Source organism: Ooceraea biroi, chromosome 5, assembly GCF_003672135.1.
Source record: "Ooceraea biroi isolate clonal line C1 chromosome 5, Obir_v5.4, whole genome shotgun sequence".
Lineage (NCBI taxonomy): Eukaryota > Metazoa > Arthropoda > Insecta > Hymenoptera > Formicidae > Ooceraea > Ooceraea biroi.
The window spans coordinates 12,535,698-12,559,580 of NC_039510.1; the positions used below are offsets into that span (position 1 = coordinate 12,535,698).

Sequence of the window (23,883 nt, forward strand, 5' to 3'; positions counted from 1 at the left end):
TTTCGAAGCAACGACCTCTTGAACTTTGACGCAAACAGAGCCAGTGGTCGTAAAATGATCGAATAAGGGTGTCGAGAGAAGTTGTGGGAGGGAAAGAAAGCAAAGTCGCAAGCACGACGATCCAAGGCCACCGGAATGTAACTTCACCGGATGAAGTTTCGTCGAATAAATCGACTGTAACGTCGTTACACGCGGGTTAAACTTTAAGATGCTCATCGCGCTTGTTTCATCCTCGAGCGCTCCGTGAAAAGCGCTTCCGGCTAATATAGCTTCATTAATTAGAGTTCCATAAATGTAACGTCTACAAATCTGATCAATATGAAAATAACACTTCTTCCCAGAATTATCATAAGGTCTGACTTTCGTTCGGTATTAGAGATATTATTAAACGTGCTTTTCTTATTTAATGAAACCAATTCATTTTCCTGAAGTGATGTAGTTGGTCGTTTAGTTGGTCGTGAATTCTCATTTGTTTGATTGTTCGTTCGACCTAATTTGTTATAATAATTCTCGTTCATTGTGGAGATAATGGCTGTATAAATAATCATTATTAACATTATTATTAACAGTTGGCGTGATATTTAGGGAAAATAAAAGACTAAATTGCTATTGGCGGTCTAAGATGGCTGATAAATATTACCTCAGCTCATCGCAAAATAATGCGAGTTTGCGTAAACGAGCTAAAGTAAATACATACTTGAAAGAAACAGTGATAAATGTTTTAATAGCTTGCGCGGAGCTGTTTATTCAACGCATCGAGTACACACTCCGCTTTCTTTTGCATACTAAACGGCAAAGATAATAAATTCTGTATACAGAACGCTCATTATATCCACAATAAGACCCAGAATAAATGATTTTATAATAAGATACGCATTATCACACCTAGTAATATCAAATCGCATTGTCGAAAAAACAATCTAAATTTCATAGATAATACTATGTGCATTACATTTATTTTAATGATTCAAACTTTAGTTAATTTAATGTCATTTTCAAATTTCATGTATAATAATTACCGATCCTGAATATTAAAGAGGCATACTGCTATATTATATAACTAGTTTCCATATTATTTACGCAGTTTACATATAATATTTGCAAAGATATGCAATCTGCAGGCATGTTCCACGTTTCCTCTCACTCTCACGCCATGTTTCAGAGGGCATAATAAATGTTCTTTTCCTCCATCTGTATTTACGTTCCTCTTCTTTTTCCATTGCATGATTGCAACGAGGAAAGCACATTTTCGACAATTTCCGTCCGCCAAAAAATAACACGTTGCATCCACGAGCGAACTTTTCGCGCGATGTATCATATCCGGCTGCATTCGACTGCGAAATTTTACGAACGCTCGGAGGACCATCTCGAAGAAAACCGGAAATGAACTCATGCGTTACGAGATCTTGTTTGCCGTACAAGATCCTGTCGTGTTAAATCGAGTATGCCGACTCGACTTGACTTTTGAGTCTACACGTATCATATCGCACCCTACGCAAACGTACGTGACGCAATCGCGAAGTGAGGGGGAGTAAAGTTGAGGGAAGCAAGGGGAGACGAAGGAGGGCAGTTCGATACCAGACGGGATAAATTTTCAAGGGCTGTCCGGCGAGGCAGTTTGGCTCTGTCGTTTAATCGACATCCTGGTTCGGCGAAGCTGAAGACGAGAGCAGAATGGCGGAGAGGAGTAACACCTCGAGCACGAGCAGCTTGACTTTACCACCGATGCCGGGGGCGAGTCCCGATGGCGGGGCCAGCCCTAGAAGGGCCGTCAGTCCCCTGCTCGAAGTCCGCAGGCCTCACTGCACCCTCAACTGCGAATCCTGCAACATGTACCTCGAGGACATCTACAGGCACAGTACGTGGTCCGTTGTCCTTCGCGCGTCACGCCGGATTCAGGTTTCTCGGTTGGCGATATCGAATTCGACGCCCAATTGATCATGTCTTATAAGCGTGCTTGCTTGGTTGTCATCCGAGTCGTCATTCGAGGACAATTTCGCCAGGATAACGATTGGTATTAAACGACTATGTCGAAATTAGACGCTTTTGTAACGTTGCGGTGTTTCCGATGCGCCAATTCCGTCGTGAGTGATACATCCGGTGATATGTATTGCAAAAATTGATATGGCATCCGTTGTCGGAACAGGTTCATGAAAATATACAAAGCACGTAGTTGCGGTATTATTGTTCCGGAAATGTTTCGTGCTTCGCGATTTTTGCACGGAATTTGCGCGAATTTTCGTCACTTTTAACGAACGTCAGTATTCTCTATGCACGTACCTACGTGACATAATTCGTGGACGCAGTTCGGCATTTTTACGAATATGTAAACTTTACAAAGTATCAATGCAAAAGTTTTAATAATTAACGTACACGCTACATGCATATTATTGTTATTGCTATTGCTAATATATATTAATTAGTTACGTATAGGGGAGACCGGGGCTCGTTGGCACCATTTTTATAATTTCGTCATTCGACTCTTTAAACAACTAATTATAATAATGAAACTGTACTAATATGATAGAGCAAACCTTTCTCTACATTTCCATGCCAGAAACGATCCTGTATACTGCATAGTTTTTTTGTAATGAGTGAGATATGAACGTATTGCATTGTAGCCAGCTTGCCCCGATAGTGGGGTAAATTGACATACATCACGGTATAAGTTGGCTATGCGTCGATAATTACAACAATTACAATTAGATTTGAGGTTACATTATTATATACACGCATAGAATTGTTCTAGCAGTCTCATATTATACATATATAAAGTTACTTACAATTAATCTTCTATGCATCACTTTTATGTATCACTTCTAAATACTATAGCAATCGTAGGATCGTAGGTATGTTCTCACTTCTCACACAGCAACAATACATAAACGTACCTAACCTAATGCTATGCTAATGCTATGAGCCAACATACCCCATAAAATTTGAGCCAACGTACCCCAGCTCTACATACGTTTGATTTAAATCATTTTATTATAAATAATTATTGTCATTATTCAAAATAACATGTGCTAACAGTAACAGAAACATTTCTTTTAACTAATAATGCGATACTTAGATTTATTCTCTCAAGCTAAAGAATATTAATACGAAAGTTTGAAATGCTCAAAAATTTACTTGGCTGCTCTTGAATCAGAATGTTCCTTGTTTTTATTATAATACTTTTTTTATTTAAATGAAACTTTGAGAAAAGTATTCTACGTTATGAAAGAGTTATTTTGAAGTAACTTTCTTATCGTTTTTTTTGCCACAAATACATTAATTGAACGCAATGCCAACTTGCCTCTTGTGCCAACGAGCCCCGGTCTCTCCTACTATGTTATTTTATCTTATTAATTATATTTACCACATTTTCTTTATTCTATATTTTTTAATTATACATATATATTCTATCTATGTAACTATTAATTTTTAACAGAATTTTAGATTTTACTTTCTGCCGTTTTAATTTTACTCATTTATCTCTTGCTTTTTTATTGGAAATAAATATTGGAAATGAAATATCATTAATGTTGATGGTAAAATATTTTATTTTAGCAATTGCGGAATATCATATGCAATATCATACGACACGTAGGAATCAAGCTAAAATTCGTTTCGTGATGTTATATATGAAATAATGTTTACAGTACTTCCTTTGCGTAGAATATTAATGTCATACAAGACTGAATCGTTCGTACGCGATTCCGATATATCCGCCATTCGATATATTATCCAAATAACTATTATGCAAACAAATTATTAATATTTGGCATAATGTTACATAATTTAAAATTGAAAGAATATTAGATCAAACAAAATACGCAAAAATATTTGTCGTCATAAATAAATGCAAGTTATTACGATAGCTTTTCAATTGCGATTTATCTTGCATGTTATCACACAAGGGATAATATAAATAAAATAATAAGACATATCTCATTTTTTTAAATATCAGTTACAATAATTACATTCAAGATTTATTTTCGTTTCTTTATGGCGTAAGCTGTAGCAGTTCGATGTGAATCTCGTTATTATTATTGGCAGATTCGCCAACATATGTATAATATTCTTTTCACTTTATCTTAATTCTCATCTTATGTTGATGCAACATATATGTATACATACGCAGCGAAATTGTTTACCTAATTTCGTGATTTTATGGAACGGATATGTCAATGTTAAATCGTGACGAGATTCCAGCATAAATACCATGAATGCGTTATTATGAATTGATCGCCATCCGTTTTCAATATAATTTCTGCTTGTCATGAAATCGGATGTCATACGTGTGTGTACCATAATATAAATCGTATTATCGGATTACATGGCTTCAAACATTCGCATTGTTATTTTTCGCAATTCCCTCGATATAATCGATGATTTTGCTACATTCCTGTTAGCTATATTGGTTAGCTTTGTACTCCTCCAAAAATAATCCTGCCGTATAATTCTCGCAAAATAATTTCATATCACAGGAAGGAAAGAAATTATCTCTTGTCTGTCGTTGTCAGCAAAACGAGGAAACGTTTAAATCCGATTACGATCATAGAGATACGATGGATGGTGCATATCCTCTTCTCGGTGGAAATAAAAATGATTTTTCATAAGAGGGATCCTCATATTACAGTTTCGTGTTTCATTCACCGCAAAACATCATGAGCATATAGAAACGCGTTTTATTGAAATATTTACATGGGTCAGACACGTTTGGCAATCAGACGGTCAACACGATAAAACCATCGATAGAACACTATTGTATTCACAAGAGCATATCGTGAGCATCGAATAGTGAGCCATACAGATCTGGGTAGTTTCTGAGATGACGTACGCGCTCGATAAAGTAGCAGAGACCACTCATGGTCAGACAAAGAAAAAAAAGTGCTCTGCGCCGGGTAGATCTTGCGCGCTGACTGTTTCATTGAGCCGAAAATGATTTCGGTGAGCGATTGTGCATGCAAACGAAACCTTAATGAATCGAGGTATATTTCGTAATTTGCGCCAGTTGTTGTTCAACGTGTTTTGTAATTGTCATGCGCCTTTACATTGCACTGCAGTAGCTCTGATATCACGCGACGCGCTTCGCCTCTCTGTTGCAGAAATAGTAGAAGGCGTCAGAAGAGGCGGAAGTTCACCCCTAAGGCCTGTAATCGACGAGGCTTCCGTTGAAGAAGAAGTAAGTACTGATACGCTCGCGTTTTGAATACATTTACATGTTCGCGTTCCCGTGTTCTGCGCGGTAACGAGCAACTGTAGATTTATTTGCATATAACGATCAGCGCGTGATTCATTAGCGTTATCAACCGCGTCTATTACCATAATACGTACGTATTATTCGCGTATTAGGCGTTCCCTCGCGGATATTCATGCGGCCGGACGCAAGCTCTCAAAATGATTCTCTCGTTTTACAGGTGGCCGCTCTAATGAGACGATGCTGGGCGCAAGACTCCGCGGACCGGCCGGATTTCACCGCGCTGAAGCAGGCAATTCGTAAAATTAATAAGTGAGTAATCTCCGCTGGTGAATTGCATCATTAACATCGTTAACATCTTTCATTTCCGGCGATAATCATTTCTGCGGTTGACTTGGTAGATCGCGCGTTTTTAATTACGATCAACTCGACGCGCGTTGACGTCAGGGCTGTCGGCAGTATCACGTACGCAATTTGGCGGTGGACTTGAAGTGGCGTCGCGAACGAATTTTAATGACCCACTCCCTCATTAAGCTAAAAGCTCGCGTCCGAACACAGGCACGTGGTGCGGCTATTGTGGCCGCGGCGACAAAAAAAGAAAGAGAGCGACTACATCATCCCTTAGGGCGCCGATAAACCGCTGCAAGCGGAAACAGCCATAACGATAACGACAACTAGAGGGCTGTAAAACCATCGACTAACGTTCGAATTGTCGGGAAAACGCGTTACCAGTATCATCGAGACATTGTCCATCCGACGTTACTTCCGTCTCGTCGCCTGTACCGTTTACGGCAAAGACGTCGGATACCGTCGACATCGTCGAAGATATCGATGAGGATAAACGACCCTCCGTGAGACATCGAAATTGCCGATGACGAAACTGTGCACGATCACGCGGACATTAATAGCACAGTCGAATAACCCTGCTTTCCAGGGGACGTGATTCGGGTCGAACCAATTGAGAGATGGCTGGCCGCGATTTCGCGGTGTGGTGATATCGTACGGAAGAGCGTCGTTCGTATTCAACGCGGCAAATTGCAGCGGCCATTGTGTCGGCGTAGAGCTTCGCCGGGTGCGAAGCACTCGCGATATCTTCTTTTTTCCACTCGCTTCGCGAACTAGTCACTTTTTCTTTTGTTCTTTTTTCCTCTCTCTCTTTCTTCATCTAGATATTGGCATAGTTCTCGACCTTCCGAATGCATCATTTCATACACGAGGAATCCGAAGGTGTGTCTGCACCGCACGGTAACTCAGTTGGTCAATAACGCCGCGCGAAAGAGCGGCTTCCGGACGCTGAGTGCTCGAGGAACTAGGAGAACACAAATAGAAAAATAGGCGGAAAGGGAGATTTGCAGAAAGAGAAAGAGCGAAAGAAGTGAAGAGGGCTGAGAGGAAGAAAAAAGATCGGAAGAGCTGTGTCACTGGCAATCGATCATCGAGAGTTGTAAGTCGCGCGTGGCCTTTTTCGCGCAGGAAATTGCGTTTGCTTACGAAACGCCGCCAGCTACACTCGCAGATTTGTATACAAATTGCGAATCTGGATCGGGATTATCTTTCTTCAGTGAGGATACGATCCAAGGCCGGGCGTACATCCCATAAAGGAGGAGATGAGGAGTTAAAAATTTTCGATCGATGTTTTCTGATCGAAACTAGCGATGCTCTTGCGAGGAAATGTTCTTTAAGAGTCGAGAAAGAGAGAGAGGGAACTGAAGGACATAGGATCGTCGCTTTGCATAATTTTTACAGGCATAATCTTTCTCACTTCGTGTAACACCGCGCGTGCTGGAAACCTAAATCCAATAAGGATTCTCCAGTCTCATGGGAAAGCGATTCAATCGACATCCATTCGATATCTTCAACAGACGGCTGTTTCGATCGGCTCGCCATCCACAAGTTGATCGAGAGCTTCCGATCTCAGTTAACTTGAACGTAGTTTTATCGACAATTTTTATTTTCATTTGCGACGACAGCGGTCAGAGATCACTTTGATTGAATCGAATCAACGTGACGTCCAGTGATTGACTTTCGCGAGAATTTCGTGGAAAAGCTCATCCGTAAAACAGGCAAAAGGGGTTACTAAAACAGGCAAAAGGAGATGTCAAATGTTGCTATAAATAATTTATTAATTTTAATCACATGTATTAAATGTGTATATCCATGACGGATATTTATACGTTTCACGTCTGACTTATTTAATTTATAATGTACAACATATTTAATATTAAAGCAAATATTCAATATTTATAATTCCATTTTAATAAACAGAACAATTTTAATAAACAGACCTTTAAATTTCATATCTAGTGAGGATTAAATTCGGATACGTTGTGTACCTGAAGTAATGTTTGATCTACATGTACGCTGTGTTCTGAAGCTTTAACAACGTTACTGGTTGTCAGGATAGCTGCAACTACCATTCCGCTACACCGAAAATCCCTCTAAATTTCCTAAAGCTTGCTTACTCTGCGATTGTTGCGCTGGATATTAAAGCAGGAAGCTTGGAAAATCCGCGTGAAAATCTCTGATAAATCCAAATTCGACTTTTCTTTAATGAAAAAAAAAATATCAGTGATACTGACTGCATTGTCAATACACTTGAAACAAATATGCAACTATATGTAGGCATTTGCGTTGACATTCTACGCTTTTAGGCTTGACATTTTATTACGTGTAGATTGGAAGCAATTTAACTTTATGAGTGCATGTTCAATAATTGTTCGCTGTTCGATACCAGAACCGCGAGGAAAATATGCCACGCGTGCTTGCATATGCAACTGTACGCGTTAGCATAATTTATGAATTACTTCATGTCATTACGCATGTTAGCATACATTTAGCGTACCGATAGTTACATATTATAAAGGCAAGCCTCTTGATGAACAAAATGTGATAAATATTGTGATAGCATAATTTGTAATGTACACAGCGCGTTCTGTATTCTGCATTTTCCTTCCAATCAAATCAAATGTTAACACAGGAAACACGAAGTTCGATATTCAAATGATATTAGAGTGGCACGATGTGTCGAATTCTATGCACTCTGTTGCCATCGATACACCCATTGTTCGACGCACAATACACGAGCGGACCATTAAATAATGATTTAGAACTATTCCCGCGTGAATATGTATCGCGCAAACGTGCTGCAAACGGCGATTGCTGGGAATGGGACGACTATGTTACACTCGGATTAATATCTCGGAGAAATTCATTGTCTCCATCAAAGTAAAGCGTATTACGCAACAGTTGCTAAAGTTTGACGAATAGTGAGCATGAAAGGGCAGAAGGGACAAGAAAAGAGCGACAAGGGAATGAAATTAATACGGTTGCGATGCATGCGACGTTCGTGTAATTCCATAACGCGGAATATCCTTTATAGCTTTTTTACAATCACATTTGTGTAACAAAAGATTTCGCCGCGTTTTGTCATGCGCGAATTTTTCGGGAACAGTTTTCTGTTACATTTGTATGGCTGACTGATACTACGAGAATTTTCAATCTCGTGACGACTTCACGTGCAAAGCTGAAACGCGTACACCCGAATCCTGCGTATTCGATTGAGATATAGAGTGCACGGGATGGATGAATAGGACAACGGTGTAAAGGCGATCGGACGTGTATATATATATGGCGTACGGGAAGCATTGAGCAGCTTTCTCGGTGTTCAATGCTGCAGCCAGCAATGTGATTGGCGGCGGCAGATTAAAACGAATTCGAGATTCTCTCACTCATCAGAGATGTTGGAAGCCGCTCCTCGCGAGGCTAACGTCGATGTTCATGGGAATTTTTATTATCAGACAATATTCCTCGAGAGGTCCATTATTGCTCCAAAGCAAAATCGCTATTTGCGCGATCAGAGATTGAGGTCAGAGAAAAAGAAATTCGCCGTGACTAAATAAGAAGGATCCTAGCAACGAAACACTTCCTTTGATCGGTGCATCGGAAATTATTAAAGTCAGATGACAAGACAAGAACTTCTGCGAAACGCAGAACGCCAACCGTATGCGCTGTGTCTCACCATATGTTCTTTTTTATTACATTTTTCACTCTTCTCCGATTACATATTTTTCTCTTGTTCCGATCCTCAGACGAAGAATATGCTGGTTCTTTTCTCAGATTTCATTCACACGAGTTGTTAAATTATTGGTTCAACAGAAAGAGCTGGAGTTGAAGATTATGAAGAAAGAAGAAAGGAAAGAGGGAGGAAAATTTTAGAATCCTTCAAAAATAAAAGCAACTTCGAAGCACAGAGATAAAGACGGCAAATGATGAATTAAAAGATGCCAATGGATAAACTATGAACGAAAACAAGCTAGAGAAATAAGCTAAAGAAGAAACGATAAAGGAACAAACTGCATTTGCGGTACAAATGCAATTAATAAAATACATAAGCAAGTAATATAAATAATGTAATAAAAAAAGCACACACAGGGAGGAAAGCAACATTGTTGATCACATACTTGAGTAAAATACTTTTTTGTTTGTTATAAGTTACAAAAATCACACAAAGCATCAAATATAAGAGTTTAGTTAAGCTCGCGTACGTGCATCTGGTAGTAACGATAATATAATGGCTTATACGGTTACGAAGAGTTACTTGATATCCATGTTTTTATCCTTGTTACAGAAAAAAAGAAAAGTATGTTTTTTAAAACGAAGACTAACTTTCACGTAAAAGGTCTTAGGCTTTTATGCGTGACTCTTGTGCCAATATTGCATTATAGATAGTGTTATATTCTATAAAGGGCGTGCATGCAATGTGTGCGCGCGAGGAATATTTAATATCTCTGATAAAGAAGAACCGGTATAATGTCGCTATGTCTCTTGCCTTTTCTCCACATGTGAAATCAGTCTTAAAAATATTTCATAATGTTTCATTTAGCAGGATATCAGTGAGAAATAATATCTTTTTTATCACATGCATGCCGTGCAAATGTGATATGCAATACAATTTTTCTCCAGATAAAAGTATTTTAGTAATAGATCATATATATCAGACGAATGTCCGAACTGATTAGTGAAACTGATACTTCTTTAGCAGTAATTTTCAAAGGTCGCATCGGGTAAATATTTGATGCCGAAAAATTTTAACAAAGTATACGTTTTTGAAATGACGAGAGAATTATATTTATTAATTAAAAGTAGATCGATCATTTGCTGATGGAGATTTTAATTAAAATTTACTTAATTTATTTAAAAAATAAAAATTCAAGAGGAGCGACCTCTCTGTACATTATCAGTATTTTTAAAGAAACCATTTATAAAATATTTTTATCTCGGTCCGGGGCACTTCTACGTAATGTCAGCATTTCAATAATTGAATAGCATATCGTGGCCACGATTCTCGACTTCGTTACGGAAACGATCTGCTTAAAGAGGAGCGATTGATTGCTTAGTGCGTTCGTACATGCTTGCCAGATCTTTTTCATGGAATCCTAGTTGATACGTGGTTCACGTATTAGTAGCCTCTTGATGACAAGGGAGACGTGATTACGTTCCAGTAATTCGATGCGTCTCGTTTCTCGTAATTAGCTTCTCACCGTTTGAGAGCGACGGAAATGCAGCTAGTTACCATTTTGTGGTTTAAAGTAAGGTCGCTACAAATAAAAACCTCGATATTGGTACGTGTGTGCATACTATAATGTGTTTCATGTGCACACTTCATTTTGCTTCTGTGCAATGTCAAACATCACTTTATTTCCTCCGCGTGCCTCGCAACGCGCACATTGTCCTTCCTCTCATTGACGAGATATAACTTTGCAAGCGTCACGACTATCGGTTGAATTCTGCAAAAATGCACCTTCAGCCATTTATTAGTTTAATTGGCTCCTCGTTCTTCGGAGCACTATTAATTCTTTCACATTGCGCTTGCGAGAACAAATATAATCGATCTTAGTACATTCCCGTCTCAAATCCTGCTTCTTGTCTGTCGATTGGCCACTCCAAATTCTTCGCAGTTTCTCCCTCTTACAGATTTTTCAAACAATGCGAAGACAAAGAAAAATTTTACTTGGAGAAAAATAAAACGTATTATTTATTTCTCTTTTTAAATTTATTATCTCTTATTTATCGTAAGAGAGAATATCTGATAAAGAGACTAAGTTGATTATTTTCGTGAAAATTTCGATGGCACCAATTGTGTCATTAACGAAAAGTAATATTGTTGTAAAATAATTTTGAGATAATAATAGCAGAATTTTTCTTTCTTTCTCCCCCCCCCCTCTCTCTCTCTCTTTCTCTTTCACTTCGGTGCACGGCACACACTAACACTAATGCGATTACCGCATCTCTTTGAAAGACGATTATGCGGCATGATTCTCCACACAACTACGTATGCTCTATACGCTAGTAGATAGGCTCGGCACTAACATTAGCGCTTCGCCGCACATGCAAGTCGCGAACTAAATCATGCGAGAATATTACATTCGATACTTCGCAAGGGAATTACACAAACACAAAAGCCTCTAGCGTGACGTTAAGCCGAGTGAACCTCAAATTTTCAGATCCTTTCGGAAAATCAGATATCGGATCCACGAGATCGCGTGGATCCGGTATCTGATTACGTGAAAAATACTATGATTGAAACAGATATCTTCTCCTGTCCTTGTTTTGAAAACCACAAAAGAGTTTCAACAGTTGCGCAACTTAAATGCGTTCAGTTTCATGATTCTATTCCGACACGTTCAATTTCTCCAGTTCGCTAAATTCCGTTCATCATGATTTCAGTCTTTAAGACGAACTTTCATCCGCATAACACGTGCAGCTTAAAAGACTTTACGTAAAACCGAGATATAATTTCGAGAAAAGCGATACTTCCCGCGAAATTTTCCTCCTGATAAATCGCGTGGTAGTACCGCGACAGCCACGGTACAGCGATTTCCTTATCATTTCAGTCACGAACTTGCGAGAGAAGCTATGCGAAGGATTTCTTCTCCCTCCTTGTTTGGACTCATCCGTCCACGGAGAAATTTACATCGTTATCAGCTATCCATAATTCGTAAAAGGAAGCAAGGCTTGTCTTAAGCTATAATTTCAGATAACATTCATTCACGTGATTATAAGATAATATACATTATTACAGCTATCTTGCAGGATCACATCGCTTAATTATTTAATTTATCTAACGATACCTTGTTTATCATACACGATGCGTTGCCATAAATTTTGTTATGTACTGGCTTTTTCAATTGATATTACTGCAAATGCAAAACAAGCAATTAAGAATATCAATTATTGCAAGTGGAAAGTGAAATAAACCGTTTATAATATTAATGGTTTATAAACTTTATATGCGCAAAACACGAAAGAAAATCTCTGTGAAATTGGTAATATTTTCTTTAAGAGCAGCGCCCGTGCGTTGGCAAAGCAAAAAAATGTGGAAGAGAAAATGTTGCACGCACAGTTCTTTTGTGGACATCGCCGGAGAGCATAATATTCGAGGAAACTTTGCGAATTTATTCAGAACCTCAGAATACTGGTGCACAAGATCGCGTTTGTACGAAGCCGGCAAAAAGCTTACTACCGGCGTACGCCGTACTCAGTGATATGAATAATTAACGTGTTTAGCGAATTAATCCGGCATTTAAATCCTTCGGTATTTTCTACTATATAACTATCAACAGGGTTCGTGCATTTTACGCACCGTAAATTTTATTTTACCTAGCTAAAACGTGAGCCTGTTTTTATAATTTTGATAAAATGCACTGATCATTATGTATCATGAAAGAGAGTAATATAAGATTATAAATATAACGTCATTCATTACAATCTTTTTATAACATGATATCACATACACGTAGAGCACACATCATTCATTTAACGTAAAAATGTATGAAGGAGGATATATTGATTTCTCTGAGAAAGAACGTACATTTTTAACGCAGTCTTCTTTTTGAACATGTTATCATCTCATAAAGTTGCGTGTAATGCCGCGTTCCAGATATCGTACATTGTTAGCGTACATGTGCATTCGAATTGATGCCGCAACCTCATTGTCAATTAAGATTTTGCCTCATTTGCGAGAACGTACGACCGCCTTTGGCATGATATCGAACTAATCGATGCTATTAGTCCATGTATCATGCGGGAACGCATTCCATTGAGACCATTGAGATTGAAAGCCACAGAGGCATAGAAATTTTATCGATTTTCGCCTTTCTTTAGAGTTTTTCACGCTCGTCAATCTTCCTTTATTGAACGATCCGCTAATTTCCAACAAATGGAGCGCGCGTTATCGCATAGATAAAAAGTCAATTTACACATCTATTCAAACGTTTGCACAATGTTAGGTAAACACCGTAAAGTAAATCGATCTTTTTTGCCACGTACCTGCGGTATCCTGATGAGCTGCTAATCTTTGTCTGCATCGGGCGAGTCTTGGAATATCATGAATTTTAATGAACCGCGGATATGTAAAATGATGTGCTGTATTTAAGCAATTTAAGCGAGATTCTTCACAATGGGATTTACACCGCTCTGAGAACGAGCAATTTCCATGTGCATCGTAATATTTATCGTTACGGCGATTCGAGTTTGCTAAACGTATGACCACATGGTGCTCTTTTCACTTGACTCGCTCAAAGCGCTTATTCAAAAAAAATTCGTAAGCTCGATCGGACACTCTTCTCGCTCCATTTCACAAATTCTTATGACAGAAAGTTGTATATGCACGACACGGAAGCTGGAAAATAGCTTGTGTTAAAGCTGCTATTTTATTTTTCGGTGAAACACGGTCGAAAGTACCGATAGCTGATTTGTTTGACATTAGCCAAATAATATCCCAGAAAATGTCGATATTTTATGCGTGCCTTTCCATTATCCCTGGTATGCGTGTTGTATTATAATATATACTTGGAGATGACTCGAAAGATAAAACCTTGCTATAAAAGCCATTCTTCTCATTCTTCTACGAAAGTAAGGGAAGAAGAACTCTCGGCATTCCGAGCTCAGACACGGGTCTCTGACATGAGATCAGTATTTCTATCGATAAAGCTATAATCTCAGCTTTTTTTATCACACGGGAAATTTCAGATCGTAAAAATCCCTGCTCGATTTACACCGCGTAAGACACCGTCTATAATTTCACGACCTATTATCTTTCACACTATCTTTTTTCACACTATTCTCTTTTACACTATCTTGTTACCATTGTTCTTCGCATTTATATTTTGCTCAAATAATTATCTTTATACTTAGTATATGATATTTATTATTATCTACTTTATCTTAATACGCATAATCTTAACACGCTTTTCCGTGCTGTCTTGTTATTAAACTTTAAAAGAAAGATCTTATTATTGTCTTTTTAAATGCCTTTCTTATATTTCAATTCGCTTTCCATAGAAAGTGAAGATTGGAATAGAATACTTTACATTAAAGTAGATATATTCAATGTAAAAGCAACCGATTAATTGTGCGGGAAGCTGCGTACTCTTTTGTTGAAGTATCATTCCTGAAAAGTATGCAGCTGCATCGGAACGAAATGATTTCTCGTCAGATTGTGAATTACATTTTGAAATACGTAAATATTTCAGCAGGAAAAATGTAAAGCGTTTTCCCACGATAATAATGCGAGCGAGATTTTCAGAGAAATACATTTCTCTTTGTCATTCGTGAGGTAAAATATTGAAATATCTTGAGACATCTTTTTGTGATGTATGATCCGCTCGTTCTTTCGTGAACTCTGTCGTACGAAAAGATCGCACGTGCCATTGCCTGAAACGAAGAAGACTCGGTTTAATAACATCTTGAGCAAAGCCTATCTTGATTGGTTTCCATGAGGGTCGATTATTACGTTCTCAAACAGTTCTCGATATTAATAGCCGCTCTCTCATACCTGCGTGACATGGGTATGACGTTTGTCGGACCGCAATCGTGGTGTTCGAATTAATTGTCTTTGCGAAGGCTCGCTGCCTCAATTGCGGTTCATCCTATCCACTACGCATATCCGGATCATGGATAGATCATAGCTTCTCGTTCTCTCACGCACACACGCACACACACAAATCGATCTGATATATGCATACATGTGTGTGTGTGTGTGTGTGTGTGTGTGTACTTATACATACGCACAATATTATATAATACATAGGTGGACAGCTCCGCGCGCGCGTGCCGCGCGGATTCAATCGAAGAATTTCTTTTCTCAATTGTTCGCGATTGATATCCGGTTATCGGTATCCGATTGCGCGACACCCCATTTAATAATTTCATTCCGTCGTGTGATTTGAATTGATTTTCCGCGACCTACTTTCCGCCCTCCTCCTTCGCCCTCCTCCTGCCGCCTCCCTGTCCTGTCTCGTGTATCGAAGTCACGATCAAGCGCAGTGTTCGTCTGTTTCAGGGACTACGAGAGCAACAATATCCTAGACAATTTACTGTCCCGCATGGAACAGTACGCCACGAATTTGGAGACGCTGGTGGAGATACGCACAGCAGACTACCTCGAAGAGAAACGTAAATGCGAAGAACTCCTTTACCAGTTACTACCGAAGTAAGTTCCACGGGTACGCGAGTAAAGCGAAGTTTTCTCAGGGTGAGATTGTGTCGTTTCATTTGCCGCCGAGGTCCCGCGGAGAACTTATTCCGAGTGTCTTTCGTGTTTCACTTGGCTCCGTAAATATTCAAGTAGTCATATTGTACGAGCGCTTAAGTAAACTCAAGGCAGGTACGGGATCTCTTGCTGGACGGATCGTGGTAGTCGAAATTTATTATTTCGCCTGCTCGATATATTGCATGTATATTTGAATTTCTCAGTATCGCGCTTTGCGCTACGGTATTCTCGTAATGTTGGTGGTTTAAGGTCTATTCACACATATCCGTGACGTGTCAGTACCGTATCAGTGCCGTGTCGATTCGAATATGTTACTACGCCGGACATGTATAAATACTAGTATAAAAACATGTATGTATAAAACTGAGCGAATACGGCACTGACACGTCACGGATATGTGTGAAGAGGCCTTTATTCGAGCGATTCGGTTCAATCGGAATAATCAAATTGCATGTGTTGCACATGTAATTTGTTCTACCATTAGCTCGAGTTAATTCCTTGCTCGCTTTCGTGTCCGCAACCGCGACAGCACTGTTTTTCCCGCGTGAAATATTATTTACCGCGCTTTATCAGCAGGAATATGCTAATCCAGTGCTGGTCATAAATCAATCGGACGTAAATGTGCACAAGCACTCATCCTCTCTCGCATGCACTAGCATTGAGACCACTAATTAACGTCAACGAAGTAGGATAATAATCAGTATAACAAGTGTTCTTTATTTTTCTCAGCACAATACGAAAATAAGAAAATATATCGTGACGTAAATTAAGAGTTGTAGGCATCCCTTTGCCTTGCGGGAGGTGTAAAATTGGACGGTACAGCACGTGTATGAATCAGACGAATTTCGCGGATATACTCGCACGCCGGGACCGCGATCGAACGAAAGCTTATCGAAACTTGGTCAAGCTTAAAATTGGAATTGATTTGAACGAAAAAAAGGTAAAGAGAAAAAGAAAGCTATTGGCACGCACGCATAAAGCGAAAGCGATGGAGCGGCAAGGCAGGGTAAACGGGACAGTTTTCCAGAACATAATCCATGGAATTGCGACATAATTATACGGGAAACTGTGTCGTTTTAGCTTACGTTCGGGACCGTACGATGCTTCTATACGAGGGTAGAAAACGTGAGAAACATCGAAACAATTCATCGTTCCGACAAACTCGACGAGCATGTGACGCGTATTCCAGAATTATGGCAATCGCGATCTCATAACAGATATTCGGAATTTTTTGTAAAAATATTGTGTATATATTCGTGAAAATGTTATGCATACTCGTGGATGTGCAATTTCGCGCAGCAGCGGATAATAAGAGCATTATCGTGAATTTGGTGCGCGATCCTTGCGGTAGCCAATTGAAACTCGCGAAAAAACGCATCCCTTCGGCGATGATCTCGCCGCAGAAAGATGAACACATAGGAAGGCTTCCGTTTAAACGAAACTACTTTATTTTGCGACGTAGCGCGTGCAAGTAAAATACCGTGTAAAACTTGTGACGGGCAAGTAGATACGCGAACCTTAATGAACTTTAGGAGGTAGGAGGAGACATGGTGAGAAGAGCGAGGAAATTCTGTCAAGAGCTGGGGAAACTATCATCTCGCTCCCCTTTCGCGAGTGTTAACCCCATCGTCGTGCGTCAGTGATATAGTTAACGAACTACTATGTCATGTTAAATCGATGTTACGTTACGTTAAACTATCACAATCTACAATGCGTGTCGTGAAAGCCAACTTTTGCTAGATGACTGTAATTAAACTTCCGTCTACTCTCGCGGAATTTTAATGCGGAGCATTCTGGCGATACGTTCATGTATAATTATTCTTATAACGTTATAATTTCCGTGTACTGATTCTTTTATCATTTCTCTTTATCATTTGTAAACGAGGTAAAATATTGAAATATAGTGAGACTTTTTTTTATGATGTATGATTTTTTATACTAAGAGAAAAGCAGTGTACATAAATTAAGTTTTCAAAAGTATTTTTTGAAAGTATTTTTCGAGAAAGATATTCTTAATTTACTTATTTAAAAATACTTATACTTCCTTTCAGATTCACCAAAAGATGTATTAAAGTCGAAAATTTCTAAGTACCTTCTAAGACACTTTGTAACTATCCGAAACTATCCCTTCGAAGTCACCGCTTCCTATGTTCTTCTGTCAACTACCACTTATGAAAGATACGCGTTTGTTCTGTGAACAGATCGGTGGCGTCGCAGCTGATCTTTGGACAAAGCGTGGACGCCGAGACCTACGATCAAGTGACAATCTACTTCAGTGATATCGTGGGCTTCACGAGCCTATCGGCCGAAAGTACCCCTCTAGAAGTGGTCGATCTACTGAATGACCTCTACACGTGTTTCGATTCCATCATCGAGAACTTCGACGTTTACAAGGTAAGCATTGATTGATGTGCATCCGAGGAAGTAATATGTTCAACTCTGAAAATTGACTCCGAAGGGTTGAAGGAATGAATATTTCACGAGTAACAAAGTCGCGATGTTGACTCACGTCGATAAACTTCTGCTCGTGATCGCCTGCATCGCGAACCTGCACGAGCATTGCGCTCGCAATATCCAACTTCATTCCCGACGCAGTTTTGTCAAAGCGTTCATCGTTTCAGCAACTTTCTCGGTTTATGAGAGCCCAACTCGTTCAGTTAGGAAACTTTGCAGCCGGCCTCCTCTCTTTCGCTCTTTCTCAATCATTATCTTTCTCTTGATTTCTTTCTTTATTTTTTCTTTCTTTTATCTCTCTCTGTCTATCTTCTTATCTTTTTCCCACATTTTTCCAACAATTACGTCTTTGCGCTAACGTTAAACGATCATCCGGAGCAACTTGATGCACAGTCGACGTCGCACCCCTCGAGATTGAATCGAGATTCCCTGATTCTATATTTAAAGAGTTCCACGTGGCGTCATTTGAAGTTCAGCGTGCAAGTGATATTCAATACGTTAAGGAAAATACGTGCGCGCGAGATGGAGAGAGCGTAAGCATAGCAATTTCGGAGGGCAAATTGCTGTTGATTTCTTAGCAGAGCAATTTTCCATCAAAAGAAACGCGATTACCGCGTGTGGAAACTTGAAACTTCCTGCTACGCACTACTCGCGCACGGAAATCGCGCCTATGTAGTATTATTCCGATGAGAATGACGAGAACAATGTCGCATACGATGCATAAATCTATAAATTAACACAGAAACAAACGCGGAAGATAATGTGTATGAATTTGCGCAGGACAAATACGTAATAACGTCTTGAAATGAAAGGGCACTTTGCGAGATTAATTAATTAACGTAATAGAAACAATCGCGTTAAACATAAAAGCGCGTACAAAGTTTTGATCAATAAAGTGCTGATATTTTAGTCACAGAAGTCTTCGTAAAATTATACAAACGAGCCTGTTTCTCGGAAACGCCATATGATTACCGTATAGCTTCATCCCTTTGTAGCAGTAATAACTGTGCCGAGTTCCATTACTCTTTTCTTTAATTACGGATTAAGCTTTCCTTTACTTTTTCCATACTCAAACTCTCTCTTTCTTTTCCTTTCTGTTAAAATTTTTTAAATATCGAATCAATATTATTAAGCCATTTCACATTAACATCGTTTCTTAAAATTAATACAGTCTGGTATAAAATATTAATATTGAAATAAGTGGCAATTACTTGGTGTGAAATCAAGAGATGTGGTGGATGCGGTATCAGTTCCAAATTGTAATAACTAAACAAAATCAATTTAATTAATTAATTAATAATTACTTAAGAGAAGAAATAATTACTAAGAAATAATCAATAATTACTAAGAGAAGAAACGAGAGAGAGAAAGAAGAGGGAAAATAGAAATTATTTATGGGATTATGTGATGTGTAGTGACGTAAAATAGACTGGACGTATTCTTACACCCTCATTCCCTTGCGCTATTAAATATTTTAAAAACATTTCGGTATACACATACACATGTAGACTTCAGAGTTTCTTCGATTCTTCTTCAGGTGGAAACGATAGGGGACGCCTATATGGTCGTATCAGGACTGCCAGTGAGGAACGGCATGAATCACGCCAGGGAAATTGCGAGGATGAGTTTAGCTCTCAGGGATACGGTAATGACGTTCAGTATTCGTCACAGACCAAACGAGCAATTAAAGCTTCGCATTGGCATGCATTCTGGTGAGTCAACGCTTTATCATATTTTTCCTCTCCGTTCGGCGGCAAAAACGGAAAAAGATTAGTCCTAACATGATTCTAGGCTTTACGTCAATATTAGGATTTAATGTCTCTGGTTTATAGCATGCTTTTCAAAATTCTCAACGTTAAGTTTAGTACAAAAGTAGCTTTGTACACAGAATATGTTGGACTTTTGTATAGTTCATTTTTCTTTCAGCTTTATTATCCACTTTCGTGAATTTTTCATAGACTTTTTGATTATTTGATAGTCGCGTCTGATATTTTAAATAGTAGTGTTATTCGTCGCAAATTTAACAATCCTCGTGTGGTGAATCGATTTTCCTTGCCGCGTATAGTGAAGGACAGGAACATGAAGTCCATATTAAACAAATATATATGTATATATATATCGCGAGTGTTTGCAATGCGAATTAAATAGAACATTTTGAAATGCGATACATTGTTTATCCAAAAATGGCTAACTGCGGAAATTTTTTTTCGATTTTGTTTGTATAGAATATTTCACAGAATTTTCGTTTGCGCTGAGAATAATACTCGATACGACAAAATTGATTTGGGAATGGAATCGAGAAAAAACTCACCAGTCATCTATCGTCATATACGTCATATATGGATGAATAACCGAGTTTTTCAATTACTTTCATTGAATTTCGTTTTCATTAATTTCTAACTTTACGTCGCAATGTCGCGAGTCACCTTCGGCTGTGACTGTTATGTACGTGACGAGAATTTTTACTTGCGCCGCTTCTCGGATGCTGACTCTTATCCCGTTTTTATTTTTCATTAACATTTTTCTCGTGGCAACGCATCGCAGATGTCAAGTTCCCAAAGTAGCACTCTTCCAGATAACGTGGAACATAGATCACACCTGTCCCGCGAGAAAACGTGATTTTGCACGGTTATACATTATGCCTAATGGTTAACTGTAATTACTTAAAGTTAATTACCTCCCGAAATGAACAACTTTTGCTCTTACATGATGCGGTTTGGACGGAATAACATCCCCAGTTTCTTAAAATAACTGCTTGTTAAATCTTTCCCTCTTTCTAGGGCTGATCAAACTAAGACAAATTTTAACCCTCCAGAAACCCTTAAGATTAGGGAATTAGCAGCAGCGCTCGAGAAATGAACAGGAATGCTTCTCACAAATTTGCGCGAACGATACAAGAACCCGAAAGACATTGAGTGATGCCTGAGTAACCTCTACAAGATAGATTCGCTCTTCCAGACAATCTTCTTTCAAAGAACGTCGAAAAAATTAAAAACTTTCATGGAAAATATAAAAATATAAAGACAGGAAGAAGAGAGAGAAATCTGAAAACATAAATTCTACTTCACATATCTTGAAGGCGTTTGACAAATGGCATCTCTTTATCTAATTGCTTTTACGATTTGAAATTACATCTGTCGGTTCGATGAGGGTAAAAGTAACATTCGCGTAACATGGTGCCGGGCCATATACGTTTCTGCTTGCAGGACCATGCGTGGCTGGCGTGGTGGGTCTCAAGATGCCCAGATACTGTCTGTTCGGCGACACCGTCAACACGGCCTCCAGGATGGAGAGTAACGGAGAAGGTAATTAACAGATCAATCACGCTCGGGAAGGAACGTTTTATGTCGCGGATGTAATAGGGAGAATGCGGAGGTAGAAAGTTATAGACGCGGCTACTAATTAAAGGGGAGAAGTAAAGGTGCGGCGACAAGAGCAAGGTCGCCATGCTTAAGAGAAAATCGACCCCAGCATTCGAGTGTCTCCATAGTGATGCGACCGTGGTTGACACATTTTCGAGCACGAGCGCAACCATAATTATCGATCGGCCCCACGGCTACATATTATTCTCACCCCCGTAATCGTTAAAAGTCTGCCGGTATATCCGTCGCCAACGAATCAGTCTGCATATCTGATCCGAAATGTTACCAGGCCAACAACAGCCACGCGAATGAATGCGGGATTTAAATTCAGCTTGTAAAAATACCTTCGACCGAAATACACGTGCTAGATGTCGTTGACATTTCGCGTACCTAATAACTTCCTGATTAGAGTCGAATTTTGATTTTAATTTTAATGATCGCTGTCGAATTTTAGTAACCGTCGATAATGCTATGAGGATTCCGCGCGCGCTTTTTTGCACAAGCAGATTAATTTCAATCATCGATTGTAATGGAAGGACACGCACGAAGGAACTGTTTGCGTGCCGGATCTCATTTATCGGCTCACGAGGCATGCACACGGGTATGGTGTGTTGTTTAATGTTGCGTGGGTGGCGGTTTTCCCTCCGCAAGGATCTAGGTGCCGGCGTGGCAAGGACGCACGGCAAGGCGCCACGCGGCTGTTTATCGAGTTTCTTCGTAGCTCGTTTTGTACGTAGCGCGAGAATTATACCATGCACGTTAAAGTTTCCGGCCGAGAGAATACATAGAAATACGTCGCTCACGATTCGATGCCGACATTTCCACCAATTATCGAGTACACGTTTAATCGCCGAGTGACGCCTCGACGATCTTTCGGGGGTTCCTCTGTTGCCTTGCTTTGTCATTTTAACGCCAGTTCCTTTGGAATCTCGATGCTCTCGCAATAAAAATGTCGAGTGGCCATGCAATGACTTTCGATCCGGAAAATATTGGAAATGAAGAGCATTCTGGAGATTACGATTTCAAAGAACGATTAAATAACGCTTTACTGCTGACCTTATTGTTGATGAGAAATTAAGTGCTTTCTGAGGATTAAAGTTTTGCAAAGTGATAAATAAAGCTTCTCTTTTTAATTTGTGTGGCTACTTTATAATCTTTCTCCTAATATAAATTTAAATGAATTTTATCATTCTTTTTTTAATTCTAACGCAGAGTGATTTGATGTAAATTGTTTAAAAGTCGTAAGAAATGACGTCACTTCGAATATCTTTTACTTATGCATAAATTCAAATTTACATTTTCAATAAAATCAATTTTGTTCAATAAAATCAATTTTCAAAATCTATACATGTTTCAAAATGTGATATACAAAACATCATAAATGTTCCTTCTTTCCCATAAAATTACATTTCGAAAAAGCTATATTCGTTGCATACCAATCACGGAAACATTTATGAGATAAAAACGAACATAAAAAAGCATTTTTTAAAATTTTCCATAACTGTTCTAATGAAATAAAATGCTAACCGATTTTCCCGAGATTTTTGTTTTTGACGACAGCGTTTTAAATGTCGAGTCTTCATTCAATCACAGTTATTGGATGACTAAATTGATTGATTACAAAGCAACATGTCTATTATCCAAGAACAATATTCCGGTGCGGCTGTCGGACTGAACTACTGAATGCGCGTACTTAATCAATTACTGTCCAATTGACGCAGTACGGAATATTTATTATGCAAAATAATTGGCGCATTAGATTGCACAATTAATCCGATTACGATGAGTCCGTTACGTAACTGATATAAAACAAAAGACCGGGTTTCGATATTGATCATCGTGCAGCCACGCTTTCCATAGGAAGAGTCGCAATCAGATTGCTCTAGAAATAGGGGATATCATACGAAAATTACGTATATTGGATTAGCATATTTACGATCGCTCGCTCTGGCCTATCGGCCATGCCGTAATCGAACTTGCGCACTCAGTTGCCGACGACGGAAGTTCCGATCAGCGCGCGTATAACTTTATTATCGCTTTAAATTCCATTAAAAGTTTCCCCAGGTGACCAGCTCTCCAGGAGCTACGATAGCATACGATGTATTCTTGTTCAGTTGAGTTGCGCGATCAGGTTGGGTCGATTTGTTCTTCATTTCTCGCTCAATACCGTTCAATAGTGCCTCATAATTGAAGATCTTGACGAGAAAGTTTGATTATATTTTTTACGTATGTCTCCATGTTATAATTTAATCAGTTAACAGATCAGCTAAAGTCATTCAATTCCAATTTATTTTCAATTTCTTTTTGAGATAAGTTTATTCGTAGCTGAA

At 39.0% G+C, this 23,883-nt stretch overlaps 1 protein-coding gene across 1 annotated transcript in view; it reads left to right on the forward strand.

The window, feature by feature from the left end:
- LOC105281023 (atrial natriuretic peptide receptor 1) overlaps positions 1-23,883 on the forward strand; it is an 83,048-nt gene that overhangs the window by 52,779 nt on the left and 6,386 nt on the right. The window contains exons 15-20 of the mRNA XM_026969491.1: positions 5,094-5,170; positions 5,406-5,497; positions 15,528-15,677; positions 17,939-18,131; positions 19,729-19,903; positions 21,398-21,496. Of these exons, the coding sequence (XP_026825292.1) occupies positions 5,094-5,170; positions 5,406-5,497; positions 15,528-15,677; positions 17,939-18,131; positions 19,729-19,903; positions 21,398-21,496 (786 nt within the window). The remainder of the gene's footprint in view (positions 1-5,093; positions 5,171-5,405; positions 5,498-15,527; positions 15,678-17,938; positions 18,132-19,728; positions 19,904-21,397; positions 21,497-23,883) is intronic.